The sequence below is a fragment of the Zootoca vivipara genome, chromosome 13, assembly GCF_965207765.1.
Source record: "Zootoca vivipara chromosome 13, rZooViv2.hap1.1, whole genome shotgun sequence".
Lineage (NCBI taxonomy): Eukaryota > Metazoa > Chordata > Lepidosauria > Squamata > Lacertidae > Zootoca > Zootoca vivipara.
This window is the reverse complement of record NC_142596.1, coordinates 25,714,024-25,730,561: the sequence shown is the minus strand read 5'-3', so window position 1 is coordinate 25,730,561 and position 16,538 is coordinate 25,714,024. Positions and strand designations below refer to the sequence as shown.

General features: G+C 41.5%; 1 protein-coding gene across 6 annotated transcripts in view; it reads right to left on the bottom strand.

Moving 5' to 3' along the window:
• MAP2K5 (mitogen-activated protein kinase kinase 5) overlaps positions 1 to 16,538 on the bottom strand; it is a 132,401-nt gene that overhangs the window by 114,629 nt on the left and 1,234 nt on the right. For 3 of the 6 annotated variants that reach the window (XM_035132287.3, XM_035132289.3, XM_060282474.2), the window contains exons 2-6: positions 12,049 to 12,097; positions 7,995 to 8,062; positions 4,649 to 4,718; positions 2,005 to 2,045; positions 1,077 to 1,144 (exon numbers count right to left, since the gene is read on the bottom strand). In XM_035132287.3, coding sequence (XP_034988178.3) covers positions 1,077 to 1,144; positions 2,005 to 2,045; positions 4,649 to 4,718; positions 7,995 to 8,062; positions 12,049 to 12,097 — 296 coding nt within the window. The remainder of the gene's footprint in view (positions 1 to 1,076; positions 1,145 to 2,004; positions 2,046 to 4,648; positions 4,719 to 7,994; positions 8,063 to 12,048; positions 12,098 to 16,538) is intronic. The other 3 variants (XM_088657037.1, XM_088657038.1, XM_088657039.1) reach the window with 1 other exon arrangement.

Below are 16,538 nucleotides of genomic sequence, written 5' to 3'. Positions count from 1 at the left end.
CCACAGCTCTCACCGCGGGAGCTGAGGCGGTTTCAACCCAGCGCCTAGTGGGCTAGGACATGGCAGGTTGTTTGTATGCCTCCGCTGGGGACCAGGAGGGCTCTCAATCCCCAGCTGAGTCATCCCCTGTGCTCTCCCTGCTCGCAGACAAGCAGGGAGAACATCGGGGATCCTTTGTGAGGTTCTGCTGGGGATGGGGAGGGCCATCCCCAGTGCTTCCTTCACTTGCGTAGGAGCCAGCACTGGGCTGGGAGATCCTTTAACTGCTCGGCTGAGCAGAGGGAGGAACACGTTGTATCAGCACTTCTCCCTCTGTGCAGTATGAGGGCAGAGTGGGATGGCGATTACACTCAATGATATATTGCTGGTGAAACCGCCACTGCTCCTGAGTCCTTCAGCTAACAATGTTTGCTGGAGGAAGTCACTAGCAGAGGGACTCAGAAGTGGTGGCGGTTTCACCAGCGATATATCTGCTCCTCATACTAGTCCTGGGCAATATATTGCCCAGGCCTAGTCTTTAAGTTGCTTGATTCACAAGACTTCACTCGCTGGGTCACTAACATTCCCAATTTACAGAGGCTGAAAAGAGATGAGCTGCTCAGAACCCAGTAACTCAATGGCTAGGAAGAGTCTTGAAATCTGGTCTCCGAGATCCTTGCCCACAATCACTGTGCAATGTATCAAACTGGCTGCCTGATTTCCTACACTGCAATCCATGTAGAGACAACTAGTAATCACATAGGAGAATAAAAACCCCGCCCGCCCCCGCAACTGCCCCATGTGAAACAACCATAAACACAGGATGTCTGTATGCCCACTACAGAGCATGCTAAGTTCTGGACTGGGGCAACTGTGCAGAGAGCGCCTCAAAGAAATAGGTTGTCGAAAGGCACAACAGCCTCAAAGACTTAACATTGCTTTCGACAAGCCACAAAACCTTGCTGAAAACTGGTCAACCAAATCCCCCTGAAGTTATCTGGCATTTCCTTATTTGCTCCTGTTAATTACTATGCAGAAATCACTTCTCGGGTTCTGCTTTAATAAAACGCATGCACACATTTCCCTTCAATTCTTACCTATTGCTTGGAAGGGAGTCCGGGACGGCTGCGCCACTATTGTTAGCAGACCCTGCTCGCGTATTTACCTGCAGGCAGGAAAGGAATCTTTATCAGTTGTTTCTATTCCGAGGACATGGTTCTAATTAACCTTTAATTTGCCATGAATTTCCTATTTTCTCTAGGAAGGTTAATTAGCTAGTTGCCCATGGTAGAAAGCCACCCTCTATGTAGGTTACCACATTGTGTTATCAAGGAATCATGCTCTTTTATTCACTCTGCATTTGAAATGCTTGGTTAAGTAATACAATCAAGAACAGGCACACAATAAGGCTTTCATTTCATTCCTATTAAATACATCTTGCTCATTCCTCCCCTCCCCTGTGTGACCATTTTGCAGTAATATATCAATTACATTTGTCTAATATGTCACCAGAAAGACTGAGATATACTCCGCACAACTGTGTATCGTTCGTAATTTGAGATTCATGTAACATTACACAGATGCGTGTCGATAAAATGCAAGTTAAAACATAAATATTGCACAATGTTTGGGCTATGCTTAAACCGGTATAGATTAAGTACGTCAAAATTAATACGATCTTCTTTCTTTGTTACAGATCGTTGGCACAGCCCAAGAGCACAGCTCCTGCACAACTCTGATGTCTGAATGGGGCACCAGAAGGAGGAGGAGCACCTTATTTCAGAGAAAGAAAGCAAGAGAGAGAACCAAAGCAAGAAAAGAAACAAATTTCAGTCACTGATAAACCACACAACTTACTATGATTGCACAGTCGACACCATACAGAAGGAATCTTTCCTCCACAACGTTTTTAAAAAATCTGCTTGTCAAAGCTCAGAAAGTACCATTTTGTTTGACATTTCAATAAGTGGAACACAGCATTGCAAATCCATCTAAGTTTAATGAAACGATTATTGAAATTCCTACCTTCAGGCCATGTATGTTCCGTTTCCCTGGAGGTTTGCAGGCTGAAACAGTAATTGACTAAATTGTAGAACACATCAGGGCCATTTACAAATTTGCTCAAAATGAAATCTTTTTTTTTTTTAAAGAATGAGAGTGATACCAAAATTAGTAGAGAGAGAAAAATGATTGAGATATGGTTCCCAAAACCCAAAGCAGGAATTACGTAAAAGCATTTCTAGACCTGCAGGAATAAGCATTTAAAGAAAGATTTGTAGTTTCTAAAAACCAGCTAATATAAATTCTAATTTTATCTTAAATTTCATCAAAATCAATATAACTGTGAGTCATAATGAACACCTTCTAATCCAATTCCCAGTAACTCCTATGTGTTTTTCATTATTTTTCATTCTTTAACTAAAACATTTTTTTTCAGGAGATGCTGTTTTTAGCAGAGGTGATCAAAATACATTTGGGGTAGGTGAGGGTAAATGATGACACAGTTATGCCAATGTGCCAGACACCCACACCATGTAACTGGGGTCAATGCTGCCAGAACATTTTGTTCTGCATTTTCCACACTGAAAATCCAAAGCTGGAGTTTCAAATTTGACTGCCTTAGGACACCAAGGAACAGGCACGGCATAAATTGAGATGATCTCCTTTGTTATTTACACAAAACACATTGACAGGCTGTTATGAAATATAGGTTTTTAAGATGAAGTACTGCAGAGTGAGAAAGAATTATTTCCTTAAAACCTTTCGAACTCCACATTGACTTTTCCCCCGCCCCCCTGCCCCCCCCATGCAGTAGATATGCTTTTGTCAAATGTTAAAGCCACAAAGGCTTCGAGCTATATGTTACGGACAGTTCCCATTTTAAAACTACAGTGCCCTACAAATTGTATGTTAAAGGGCCTGTCAATTTTGATTGATTGTCTGGGAAAGGATGAATTTGATTTTTTTCCCCTTCTCCCCACCACCCATTCTCAGAAATACATGCATTTCACTCCAGCTTTTGACAGGAGGAAACAATGCTATTTATTAGTCAAAAGGACACATATGATAGTTATTAAACACAGCAGTTAGGATCAGCCCATGCAATTTAAGCTATGGAAAATACTACCATTATATTTTTAAATAAGAAATAACGGATTGCTAATTTAAGGGCAAAAGCTAGGAGGTAAATCTGAAAAACAGCCAATGTAAATGCAGTCAGCTATTCCTAATTTGGGGGTGGAAGGGCCAGAAGAGTAAATAATATTTTACTATTAAATAGTTAACCAAGGGGTACTTTCTTTGCAGGTTATATACTAGTAACAAACTTCATTAGGTGCAGAGTTAAGCCATGATTGGAGAACAATTTAAAATTCCACAATCAAATTCCGCACACAGTATCATGGCAACCTTAACTCTGGATAGCAGGGGGGTAACTTCAGGAATTGCAAGCTTCAGTTTTGGTGCTTTAAGCTGCAATCCTAACCCGATTTTAACCCTTGGGGGGTAAGACCCATTGAACTGAATAGGATTTACCTCTGGCTAGACATGGCTAGGATTGCACTGCAAATCATTTCATCCCTTTGATTTAATTCTGAGCCCTGTGGGTTTCCACCCTACTCCGACCTCCACTAAATAAAAACAAAACAGGCTTATCTGCATTTAATGAGTTACATGTTCTAACCCAATTGCATGCATGCCCTTAAACTATTTCTATCTTGCAAACAGATTTCAAGTACTTGTTACAAAAATGTGCTTCGCCAAAAAAGATGGGGCAGATGTAGGGCAAATTTGCACTTTTAAAAATTAATTCTCTTTTTATACTTGGATCTGGGATGCACTGGAAAGAGCTTTGAAATTGACATTGTGAGACTTCCTCTCACTGGTGGGATCCACAGAGATTGCATGCTTCCCTCATCAAGAATGAAAAAGGACCTCTACATCCTAAACCCACATTCTCTTCCACACAACTTCCTCTTCTCTAAACTGCCAATGCTGTCAAGACTCCTTTTGAGATCTTATTAGCATGTGTTAGAGAATCCTGTTGGTTAATTGCCCACTTCAAACTTCAGAGAGTTACAAGTAATGAAAAGTCTTGAGTGTTTTTAATTGGAAAGCTTGTGTTATGATTATTTGTATACTATCAGTTAACTGATGAAGAGTATAATTTTTAATTATTTTAATTAATTTATTGCAAGGACATTTACTTAGAGAATTTAAAACCATCTCTCTTAACAACTAACTTTCAGAGATGGGAAAGGGGAAAATTACATATCATGTTAAGATACATGTGTTAAGAAAAGATCCCCGTTAGCCCAGGTATTGACAATATTCCAGTTTTTAGCTGTCCCATGCAAGCAGCAAAGAAGTGGACCACCCAACAGAGTTAATGGTTGCTAGCTGCATAGGCCTGACTTCACTGATTGGCATCTGTACGCATTCACACCTTTGCACTCACCATTTTTAAATGGGCACAAGTTGTACAATGCAAACTAAAATCTGGTCTGGAGAATGACTTTTTATCTGCAGAAACTGTGGTGTCCCCAGAATAATGGATTCCTCCTTCAAAATTAAGACATAAATGTGACATTACATGCCTCTGAACCTGTAATCACCGATAAAGCAGCTTGTAGATGCAATGGCTGGCAATTAAAACTTTTTTAAACATTACCTCTTGGATAGATCTGCAGAGGCACTATTAACTGTCCATTTACTTCCTGTTCCATTACTGTGGTGTAATACTGCGAAAAGATGTACAGTATGAGAAAGAGAGAAATCATTCAGTTATATACACAGACTGGCAACAGTGTGTCTCCCTGAATTCAACAGTTCCAGAGAGACCATGCTAATTGCAGCAAAGAGATTGACTAATGCTCTTTTTTTCAGCTGTCACCAAGACATTTTGCCCTCTTCACTGAATTCACAGCAGTATTTTGTTTTTAAAGTGGCAACTGGACCCTTGCTTACTGACTGCAAAAGGAAAACCGCAAAGGGGCTTCCAATTTACTACAGGGGCAGTTTTAAGACTTTAGTATTAACTTTAAAGGCCCTAAACAGTTTGGGACCAAGGTGTCTGAAAGAGTGTCTGTTCCTGCACAGACCTGCCTGATCCCTGCAATCAGCTTCAGATGCCCTCCTAGTTCTGCCACAAGCTGCAGATGTCCGTCTGGCAACAACCGTGAACCGTTTTTTACCACGACGATTGAATATTGGAAATGGCAACAGTGATGTATATTTTGAAATAAGCCAAGCATGTTAAGCGTTATCATTTCAATAGCCTTGCAAGGAGCTTTACAATTATCATTATCCTTTTTTCTTTACATGAGTCTGCACAGCAATGCCTCAGATTTACTCACAGGGAACCCCACCACAAGATGCGGGAATGGACACTACCTTTGAAAAAGGCTTAAATGCACACATGAAGATGTCTGCCAGTAGTCAAGAGTGCTAAATGCAACCTCTTTCACATAGCAGAGGCAGAGGACAAACAGAGATGACCAACATTTGTATATTCTCTGCTGCTACCAGGGGCGTAGAAGCAGCTGGCCGGCCAACACTGGCAACAAAATCCTGGGCAAGATGGATCTAGGGCCTAATCTAGGTAAGACAGTTCTTTGTTCTAACAGAAGATGGGAAGCTGTGAATTGACCAAGCTATCCAGAAACTCAAGAGCTGAATGGAGATTTGAATCCCCATAGGTTGCCCATGTTCTATACCAGGATGGCTAACTTTTGGTTCTCCAGATGTTGCTGGACTACAATTCTCATCATCCCTGGTCATGAGGGTTGGAGGGTAACACATTAGCCACCCCTGCTCTGCTCTATCTGCTGGACCATGGTGTCATTCTCCTCTAGCAAGAAGCAGAGAAAACTAGCATGAGCTTAAAAGCAGATAACTGAGATATGCTCCAAGGGCCAGTACCAGCCTCAGAACCCAGATTATAACAGTGCAACTCCCATGCATTTCATTGGGGCTTACACCACAGAGGTTCATAGTAGATTTTGCCCTATGTTTCTTTAAAAATAAAAAAAGTAATGTCGCTTTCTCCATTACTCAAACAGAGATGACAAGTAAATGAAATATCAATCATGTCAGCTGTCAACCTTTTGGGACAGCAATAACTGTTAACAAGTAGTCTGGAAAAATTGTCCAAAAATGATTTGTCCTCCACATATGAGCACTTGAGGTTGCCATGGAAAGTTAAGGTGCCAGTGGCTATTTGGAACATTGTTCAGGTATTCTTTTTAATGGAAAATTTGCCAGTTATTGATCCAAAACGTGTACCCTTTGCTTCCAGATAGCTGCAAGCAACTTTCCAATCAGTGGCTGTCAAAAAAATTACTGCCTTTTTATACCAATAGAAGACAACAGTGGCAGTGCAGCCCTACTGTCACTTAATGCCACTCTCTTAATTAACCAAAAGTACCATAAGAAATTCATTCATTCATTGCTATAGGGATTCTAAAATAGGTTTTCTACAACACCTTTTTGTCCTATATAGCAAATTTATTATGGCATTACTTTCAAACAGCATATGGCAGTTTCTGAACAACCTTGGAATATATGTGGTTCACATGTGAACCAAAACAAAGCCTTCACCAAAGCTGACCTCTATTATATCATTTATTTCTCAGTTAAAAACAAATATTCAGTTTGCTTTGACAATAGCAAAGCCTGAAAAGGCCTGGCACTCACTCTTGCAGGCTGCAACTTCTCAAAACTGTGGCTATGATGTTATGACTCATATACCATACCAAAAACTCCCTGCAGTTTCAGGGGCAATTTGCCACACAGAATGAGTGGACTGGGCATTAGTGAAACACAAGTCCAAAACCCTCTTGGGTGCACAGAGTGAGTTGCATGCTTTTTTTAGATAAGGGACGTAAGCTCCTCTGTACACAAGCTTTCCTTCAGTGGGAAGGGGGGCAGTGGGGATAGGTATTCCAGCTGTCCTCCCTTCATTGAAATGACTGGGAATTTGCTGCACACAATGAAGTTCCAAGCAGTCAGTGGAGACTCCTTATGCATAAGGAACCCCTGGGTTAGGCTGCCAGAGCACAATGTAGAACTGAGGTCTGCACTGAAGAACTGTCAATCACTGTATCTTTTTAGGAAGAAAAGATGTGGAAGATCAATGAATTGTGCCACTCTTATTTTAATTGGGGGGAGGGGAGATAATAGCTAAACTCATGCTCATTTATAAAACACAAAGGACAAGTCATTTATAAAGTTATATACAAGTCATTGAGATTCAATGAGTAACCTTGTTTTCATGTTTTTACAGTTATTAAAAGACAATACATCTCAAAAATCTTCTCTGCATGCTGAGCCTGCAGCTAAAATATAACTCTTCTGAGAGAAGGGGTGAAAAAGTCTCCAGATGAAAGCAGATTTTGTTTTTAAAAAACACATTTTTTTTAGAGCCGAGGGGTTCATTTTTAATGAGCCGTTACTTTAAGTACTGCATAAAAAAACGCAAGAAATTGATAGTCCATTTAGTTTGCACTATATCTAATGCAAAAGTCATTAGGATGCATTACTCTCAATGTTCATGATATGATCTGTAAGTGTAGTTGCTTTTTTCTCTCTAAAAAAAGGAGCGAGCGCTTCAAAGTTTCATGTGAGATCTCTGCACCAAACCAATAGAATAAATAAATAATACACCCTCCATTTGCTTTTTAACAGTTTAAAACACCAGAAAAAGGAGTGGAGGAATGAATGAATCTGATCAGAAGCTACCAGAAGCATCTGCAAAAGTCAGACTGAAATGAAGTCATAGGTCTCTTTGTATCTGCCATTCAATTCAAAGTTTCTTATACAGGAGACACGGATTATGGCTGAAATCTCACATGATTATTCATGTATTTATTGAATAAAATTTATATACTGCTTGACTGTAAAAACAACAACAACCCACCCCTCAATAATTTACAAAAAAACAACAACCACCAATAGCACTATTAGTAAAATAAATTAAAATAATCAAAAAATTAAAACTAGCTTTAGGAAATACCTACATAGGACAGCATCGCTTTCATTTCTTCATCACTTCGAACAGTAATCCTATCACCATCCTCATCTTCATCTGTAAAAAAGCCCATGTCTTTAGAATTATTAGTTTAAAAGAATAGCACACATTTTACAAACAGGAACCTTATGTTGTATGCCTTAGCAAACAAAACTGGAAAGTGAATGGATTTTAAAACAATAACAAAGTAAGGCAAAGGGATATCAATGCACTTAACCAAATAAATTTCAGATGTACAGTATTTCTTAGTATAGTAATTTCCTAGTATAGCCCATAAAAAGCTTCCTTACACCAACAGGGGCGAAGGAAGGCTAGCCGGCACCCGGTGCGGGGTGTCAGGGGGGCAAGGCAAACTGCCTGGCGGCACATGCACCGTACATACAACATAGAGCGCACATGCATGGGACGCTGGGTGGTTTTCCATATGAACGGGAGCGGGATCCTCTGCTCGTGGCTGCAGCTCTGAGAGAGCTGGAGCTGCAAAGCCATGTACAGCCGATGGCTAGCGGGTAGGCTTGCCTTGGGAGTTGTCGCGGGCGGGGGCACCCGCCTACAGCAAGCCGGGGAAAGGGGGGAGCTGCAAAGCAGCATGCAGCAGCTCCTTCGCAGCTTTGCCAGCAGGCGGCACCCCCGTAGGCTTGGGAGTCACGGGCAGGCGGGGGACGGAATGTCACCCCCGTCAGGGTGGCACCCGGAGCGCACTGCGCCCACTGCGCCCACCTTGCTCCGCCTCTACACACCAAACCAAATCAGCGGCCGATTTAGCTCAATAACTATCTACACCAGCCTTTCTCAACCTTGGATCTCCATATGGTGTTGGACTACAACTCCCGTCTTCCCTAGCGAGCAGAACCAGTGGTCAGGAAGTATGGAAGTTGTAATCCAACAACATCTGGGGACCCAAGGTTGAAAAAGGCTTGACTACTCTGACTGGCACTGGCTCTGCAAGGTTTCAGATAGGGGTCTCTCCCATCCCTACTTGGAGATACCAGTGATGAACAGTGATTAAATATGGGAGCATGCAAAGCAGGTACTCTTGAACTATGTCCCTTCCCAAATGAGGAATTAGATGAGGAGAGACTGAACAAGAACAAGAACAGAATGCTGAAAGTCATACAAATGTTATACCTTCAGATATGGCCTACAGCTTCACATCCTGTTTATTATTATTATTATTCCGCCAAGGATGATTTACATTTATTCAGATAGAATTAAATGGCTATAGAATTTCAGGTCGTAACAGAACTATTCTGTTCATATATACAGGTATTGATGCTCTAAGAAGTTGGATTTAGGATAAACATTAGGGAGAAATATGGTTGCAAAGGCAACCATAGACGATGCTTTCCTTCCTACTTGCTCCCCGCCCCCCATTCCTTCGCACTGTCAAAATATAGATTAAACTTCAGGACAGAAACTTGTCAATTTTTGCTTATCTTATTCTGTAAACTCTGTGTTGCAGCAACAATGCTGCGGGTGGAAGATACCCTGGTGTCAAACTAGATAATTCATTATATAACAAGGGTTCGCAGAAAGTAGATCAGGATCTACCCACAGATCCAAGTGATTTGAAGTAAATCAGTAAGGATTTCTGACTCTCAGCTGTTTAAGAACACAGCAACAACACAATGAAAAATGCTGGGGTGGGGGAGAGTGGATTGTTGCATGAAAGGACTATGGCCTGAGTTCCGTTCTGCCACTGAAAGCACATTTCTGTGTTCAGAATTCTAAAGCGTTTGCCTTGCCTGGCTCTAGTTGGAGGATCTTGGGGTTCTGGTGAAGAAGATGAAAGCCTGAAATCTGCTTTTCCCCTGCTCTGCAACACCATTTCTCAAAAGGAGACAGGAACACAAGACTTCATTTAAAAATACTGTATAGTTTTTTGTATCTTCAACAGAAGCAATTAGAATAGTAACTGCTGTGAAAAGTCTCAACACAATCTGACTCTGAATGAAAAGAGCTATTTTAAAAAAACAGAACAGGCAAGAAAACAGAATCCTGTTAAAACAGATACCTTGAAGGAATATTTTGTAGTGAGGGGCCACCATTTGAAAAGCCAATTGGAACAACTAAGAAAGCACTTCATTACTGTAGATTAGCTCTAAAAGCAACACAAGCTTTAGAATCCTCAGGTAAAGCACAGTGTCTTTCATGTTCTTAACATAGAAACATTTCTGCACAAGACAGATGGTTGATGGGTATTAAAAGGAGTAGGGTCTGTCTAAAACAAAAGAGCATAATTTGTTATTTGGGGGTGGGGGAAAACCCACTAGACACTGTATTTCTCAGATTAAGTAGGAAGATTTTTTACCACCCCACTGGGAATAAAATGTATGGAATCACCCTCAAAATGATTCTGCTCAACACAAAGGTTCGGAAGGGGTTTACCAAGCCCCTCTGCTTGCCTAGAGCACAAACAACATGATATTCCAGCCCATTACGGAAGCAGAAGTAGAACTAAAATAAAATAAAGCCTGGATTTTACTAATGTCACATCCTCATAAGACACCAAATAGAATGCAGCAGATGGCAGTCAAATATTCCAGAGCAATCTTTGCAAAAGATGCAGTGTGTCATGCACAATGCAAAACGGTTTGGGATAAAAGGGCCATAACGAGCCATATGTCGTTAGTCATTTTATTTGTAGCAACATGGCGTACAACAGCGAAAGGCCCATCAAGGTCCAATGGTGAGGGAGAACTACAGCCCCAGGTAGAGGCAGACACAGAAGACACACTGGAGATAGCAATAACTAAGCAAACAGGAGAGAAAGCTGCTGTGGATAGCAATTAAATGCCTCCAAGAAAGTCATCAAGTAGCTGAGAAGATGCTTAAACCAGTAAATTTCAGGCCTTCAGCATGGAGAAGATAACCCTGAAACCAAGCACCATCAATATACGTTAACATATTTCTGATGCCACTTAAATGGCAGGGGAAACAATGTCATGCCGGTGTAAAATGACAGGGTAAAACCAAGAACTGGAAAGAACAGCAGCAGATGTGAAATCTATAAGTCAAGGCAAGTTCTGCCTAAAGGTTTCAGTAATGTGGATTACTGCTCTGGCCGCAGTGCCTGCTCCTGGCACACAAGAGTTCAGTGGAGGTTGATGCACAAAGCAGGAAAGCTGAAAGGACAGTCTTGGCAGCAAGCAGATGTCTTCACAGAAACAGTTATACCAGCTTGACCAGACCCAAACTCTTAAAGCCCTTTCCATGTCTCAAGAACTCTTTCCCAGCAATAGAATGATTATTAATAATAAAATAATGCTTTCCCCTAACTGTTCACAGCAAGTGCGCAATCTCTATACAACAATCCTGTAAGCCATGACAGTCTCATTTCCCACATATTACAGACTGAGGGCAGGGGAGTGGGCCTGAAAGATAGCAGCCTGCTTAAGACCACCCATAGGTTCATAGCTGAGCTGAGGTTTGAACCTAAGATATCCAGTCCATAGTGCACGGTCTCTTACCATTACATTACACAGCCCAGTACTGACAGTTCTGCCATCAAGAGCTTGATATCAGGAACTTACACAGATTACACTTTTGGAGACTTGAGCTGAGACAATAGCTGTTCTCCCACTAACAGAATGATCAGGGGTGAGAGCCACCTGATTCTAGAGAATATGACATTTCAGCAACCAATCTAATGTTCTACATTTGTACACTCCACACTTCTAAGAGCTAGCTACTGATTTCTGCTTTTAATAATAATAATAAAATCTGAAAATTAAAATCTCAGCCTACAAAGCCTCCAGGTACTTTATACTTTTCATTTAATTTGAGCAATATAATTGCAGCGCGCACAAAGAGCACTGTAAGGTCATGCTGGTAATTAAAGCTATATTGTAGAAATATGCACTCTCAAAATGTGATTAAATAATAAAATATTACTTAGCTTGGGATCGTCATTAAACTTGCATTCATATATAAATATTTAACTGTAGCATGTCTGAACATAAACAATATGTAGTTGTCATTTTTTTAAATAAATAATGTGAGTACTGAGCCATCCTCAGACTCATATTCATAATCATACTCACATTCAAAGGCTGTTGTCGTCGCATCAGGCAGAACCTGGCTGATCACATCCTGCAAAATAAAAATAAAAATGGAGGCAGAGTGAGCTGTATTTTTATCAACCCTTTTTGTAGAACCACTTACTTTCAGATCCTCTTATTAGCACATTCACAGGTTTTTCTCTCTTGCTGCTGGAACAGAAGATACCAAAAGCAAATGCAAGTCATGGGATCATAGAATTAGAAGTCATCTCAAAGGTCATCTAGTCCAATTCCCTCCCCTACCAATGCAGAAAACCTGCTCATCTAGCACCTTAGATAGGGGGGGGCATCTAGTCTCTGCTTTTAAATTTCTAACAAAAAATAAAGCCCACCACCTTCTGAGACTGTCTGTTACTTTTGAATAGCTCGGAAGTTCTTCCAAATATGACCAATCATGTAATTTGAACCCATTAAGTTGCATGTCATCCCCTGGAGCAACAGAACACAAATTTGCACCATCATTTATGTGAATCCCCTTAAAATGTATTGCATTGCCTCTTTAACATCTCTTCCCAAGGCTCTTCTCCCTTCGATTTCTTCCCCCTTCAATCTTTCCTCATAAGACCTGGTCTCTACCAATCATGATCTTTGTCATCCTCCTCTGGAAATGTTCATTTGGCAATATTTTTCTTAAACTGAGGTGCCCCCTAAATTGGCACAGTATGTCAAACAATATCCAACCAAGGTCTGAGTGACACCTTTACTTCTTGTGCCCTGGACACAATACTTTTTTTCATGTAACCAAGAATTCCATTAGCCATTTTAACCACTGCATAGTATTGCTGGTTCATGTTTGGCCTGTGGTTTACTAAAATCCCAGATACTTTTCACATCTACCGCTGCAAGGTTAGGTGTCACCCATCCTTTATTTGTGCATTGGATTTTGTATACAGTACTCAAATGCAAAACTCTACATTTATCTCAGATGAAATTCATTCTGTACACTGAGATGGATCCTCCAGCCATTTTGGTGTCACCTGCACATTGGGTGTACTTTAATCCAAATATTTTCCTTCGTCATGCATTCAGTAAGCATGTGTCAAGTATACTGCCAAAGAAGAGGGCACTCTAATCCAGCATTCGAAACTCCCCTTGTTCTAGGCGCATTTTGCGACAGGGAATTTCATTAATGTGAGCAGTTTCTGAGCTCTGGGTGCAGTATTTCAGATTAAAACTGCCACTGCTGGAAGGAAAGGAGGACCTTTTTCTGCTTCCCCACTTACAGTCACTCTCTGAAGACTGGAGAAGAGACCCTCATAAGAATATAGGGGGGTGGGGCAGGGGATGTAAAAAAGTGTGCCTAGACACTCCATTGTGGCACCCATAACCTAGGTTTAAGATGCTATTTAGCTCCTAGCTTTCATATCTCAGTTTCTAACACTGCTCTAATCCAACTCTCTCCCCAGGAAGACAGAACTACTTATACTCTATTAAAGTACAGTGGACGCTCGGGTTGCGAACGGGATCCATGCGGGAGGCACGTTCGCAACCCGCAGCGTTTGCAACCTGCAGCGCTGTGTCTGCGCACACGTGGGTCGCAATTCAGCGCTTCTGCGCAATGCACGATTTAGCGCTTATGCGCATGCATGAGCACCAAAACCCGGAAGTAACCCGTTTGGTATGACTGTAATTGAATGTTGAACATGCACTAACCCGGAGGCAATCTCAAGTGCAGAAATGGCTATTTGGTTAGATTTAAAACAAACAAACAAACAAACAAATAACATGTACCTTAAGAACCCAGTTTCCAAAATGCATGCCAAATTTTACTTCACTAGTGTCAGATGTTACCAGCTTCACTAGGAAAATAGCCTTTGGTACTCTTTAAGCTAATATGAAAATGCCACTGACAAGGATGTTAACAGGGTGATCTGGAAATCCCAGTTGGGAAAGTAGCCATTATCTTCAAAGTCTATACATGATAAATGATGTAACGTTTGGGTTCACAAAGAAACAGCAGAGTGTCTCTTTCCTTTTACCACTGGTCAGCCTTCTTTAATTGCACATACAAAAGATTGGTTGAACCACATTAAAGTTTGTTATTACAAAACTTGTTATTACTCTCTGAGTACTAGATCAGCCCAAGGAGAAAAAATAAAAAGCTCAAGATTCAGCACTCTAAAAGGGAAGTCACTGTGGACATTGGAAACTCAGATGTATAGCACTAAGCTATGGCCAAAATTCGTCCCTTCTTGCAAAAGAAAGGGATTTTTCCAGATTCTTAAGCAGTATTCTTTTCAGACACCTTTTGCCTTTTACCTTCAGATTTACTTTTTGCCTAAATGTGCATTTGGGGACCTTCAAAACTTTTTTGCTGTTGCCACCCAACTTAGGTCAGGCTGTGACCTAATAGCGGATCCTAACTTTGTTGGCATCCATCTGTCTCGAGAGACAATGGAGTATGCCTCTAGGGGTAAAGTCAAACATCTGTGTTAGCAGCACCAAAAAAACCTCTCTAGGGTATATGGAGGTCCTGGGCTGCACAGATGACAGGACCCCCCCCCCCTGGCCTCACTGATCAACCAGCTGAACCTAAATATTAGAGAACCTCAGAAATATTCACCAAAACTTTTTTGTGAAAACTGTCTGTGTCAGGCATCCCCAAACTGCGGCCATCCAGATGTTTTGGTCTACAACTCCCATGATCCCTAGCTAACAGGACCAGTGGTCAGGGATGATGGGAATTGCAGTCCAAAACATCTGGAGGGCCGAAGTTTGAGGATGCCTGGTCTATGTGATGCAAGAAGAACGTAAAGCAGGTCTGCTGGGTGGTTTTGGTTAACTTCATACAAATCTACCATACATCACCAGCTTTCTGCACTGTAAAAGAAGTTGCCATCATTCAAAAGTTTAAAAATTGTTCTTCCTTTTAACTATGCTGCAGTTCTACACACAGTCCTTGGGAGCAAGTACCATTGAACTTCTTTCCAAGTAAACATGCATAGGACAAATGATCACACTACATGCACTAATTGACTTGCCAATGAGTATTTGTGTTATCTATGTTTCTTGCAAATGCTTCCATGTCCCACTACAGGTGTTAATGAAATCATATCACCAGTCTGCTACTATAAAACATTAAAAGCAATACCTATTTAACATATACAGTATTTAAGATCTAATTATCCTTTGCAGACACTAGTTATTCTCACTGCCATTCAAGTCCCATCTTACCATTTTCTCCTTTACATATCTGCCAACTAAGATTGCACTTCACAATGTAACAAGGTGGGTTTGAGTCCATAAAAAACCCTATGCCATAATACATTCATATGGGCTCATCCACACTTCCGTTTTTCCTGTGATTTCCCGGCACAGGTCCAAGAGAATTTTCATTTGCCCCTTTGCTCTCCCCTGAAAAATCCACTGTTTACTGCTGAATCAGAATAAACATCAACCCACAGTTTGCTCTGATTCAAACTTAGTCTTGTAAGGTGCCACAAGACTCTGACTGTTTTTCCTGCAGGAGACTAACACAGCTACTTATCTTCAAATGCCCAGAGTTGCATCACCACATTATAGCTATAAAAAAGGAGCGGGGAGTCCTTATCATTAAAATTGTGATATGGGAAGTCTATTCACTAACCCAAAATAATATGCGGCCAGATAGGAAGTAAATCTGAAGGCTTTATTACATTTCTCTCCCAGACCTGTGTTTCAGAAAAGCTGGCACATCTTGTACCTTTTGACTACTCTGATAAAGTGGTGCTTCCAGACAGGTGCTTATTTATTAAAATATTTGTACAGTATACCCCTATATCCTTAAAAATATCAATACACTTTATAAAAAACATTTAAAAATGTAATAAAACCATTAAAACGTTAAAACATGATGGGATTTGGGCCCCCATGTGTACAGCATCCACAGGACACAGGCATCAAAATGCCAACAACACCCAACGTAACCCAGGTTAACACTTTCCAAGGAAAAATGTTATTGATACATTTCCAACAACTAGCTTGCAATCTGTATGCAGAATTCCTCATCTTTCTCTGAAACCTCCCTACGTGGAAGAGGAGCTTCCAATTCACTGGACAAAACGGAAATTCTCCATTGCTGTAACTGAAAAGAGGGGGAGCCTGGGTCTACTTCGCAGCAGCTGCGGAGTAGAGTGGGATGGAGATAACCACCTGTTAATCCAGAGTGGGGGGGGGAGAAGGCACGCAAAACAAACCCCACAGAACAAGCAAGAAGACACCCGGTCCTCGCCCCAACCCATCTCCAATAGGGGTATTTGCGGCGTTTCGAAACCGAAGCCCCCCATCGGAAGGCGGTGGAAATGCGGGGTAAGTGGCAGGGAAGAAGCCGCCGCTACTCCGCCACATGCCCCCGGGAAAGCGGCGGTTCCTGAGGCACAATAGGCAGCGCACCCGGGGCACCCACCCACCCACATTTCCCTGGCACCTCACGCCCGAGCTAATGGGGAGGGGTGCTCCGAGTGACACCCCCCCAGCTCCATATTCCTCCTCTC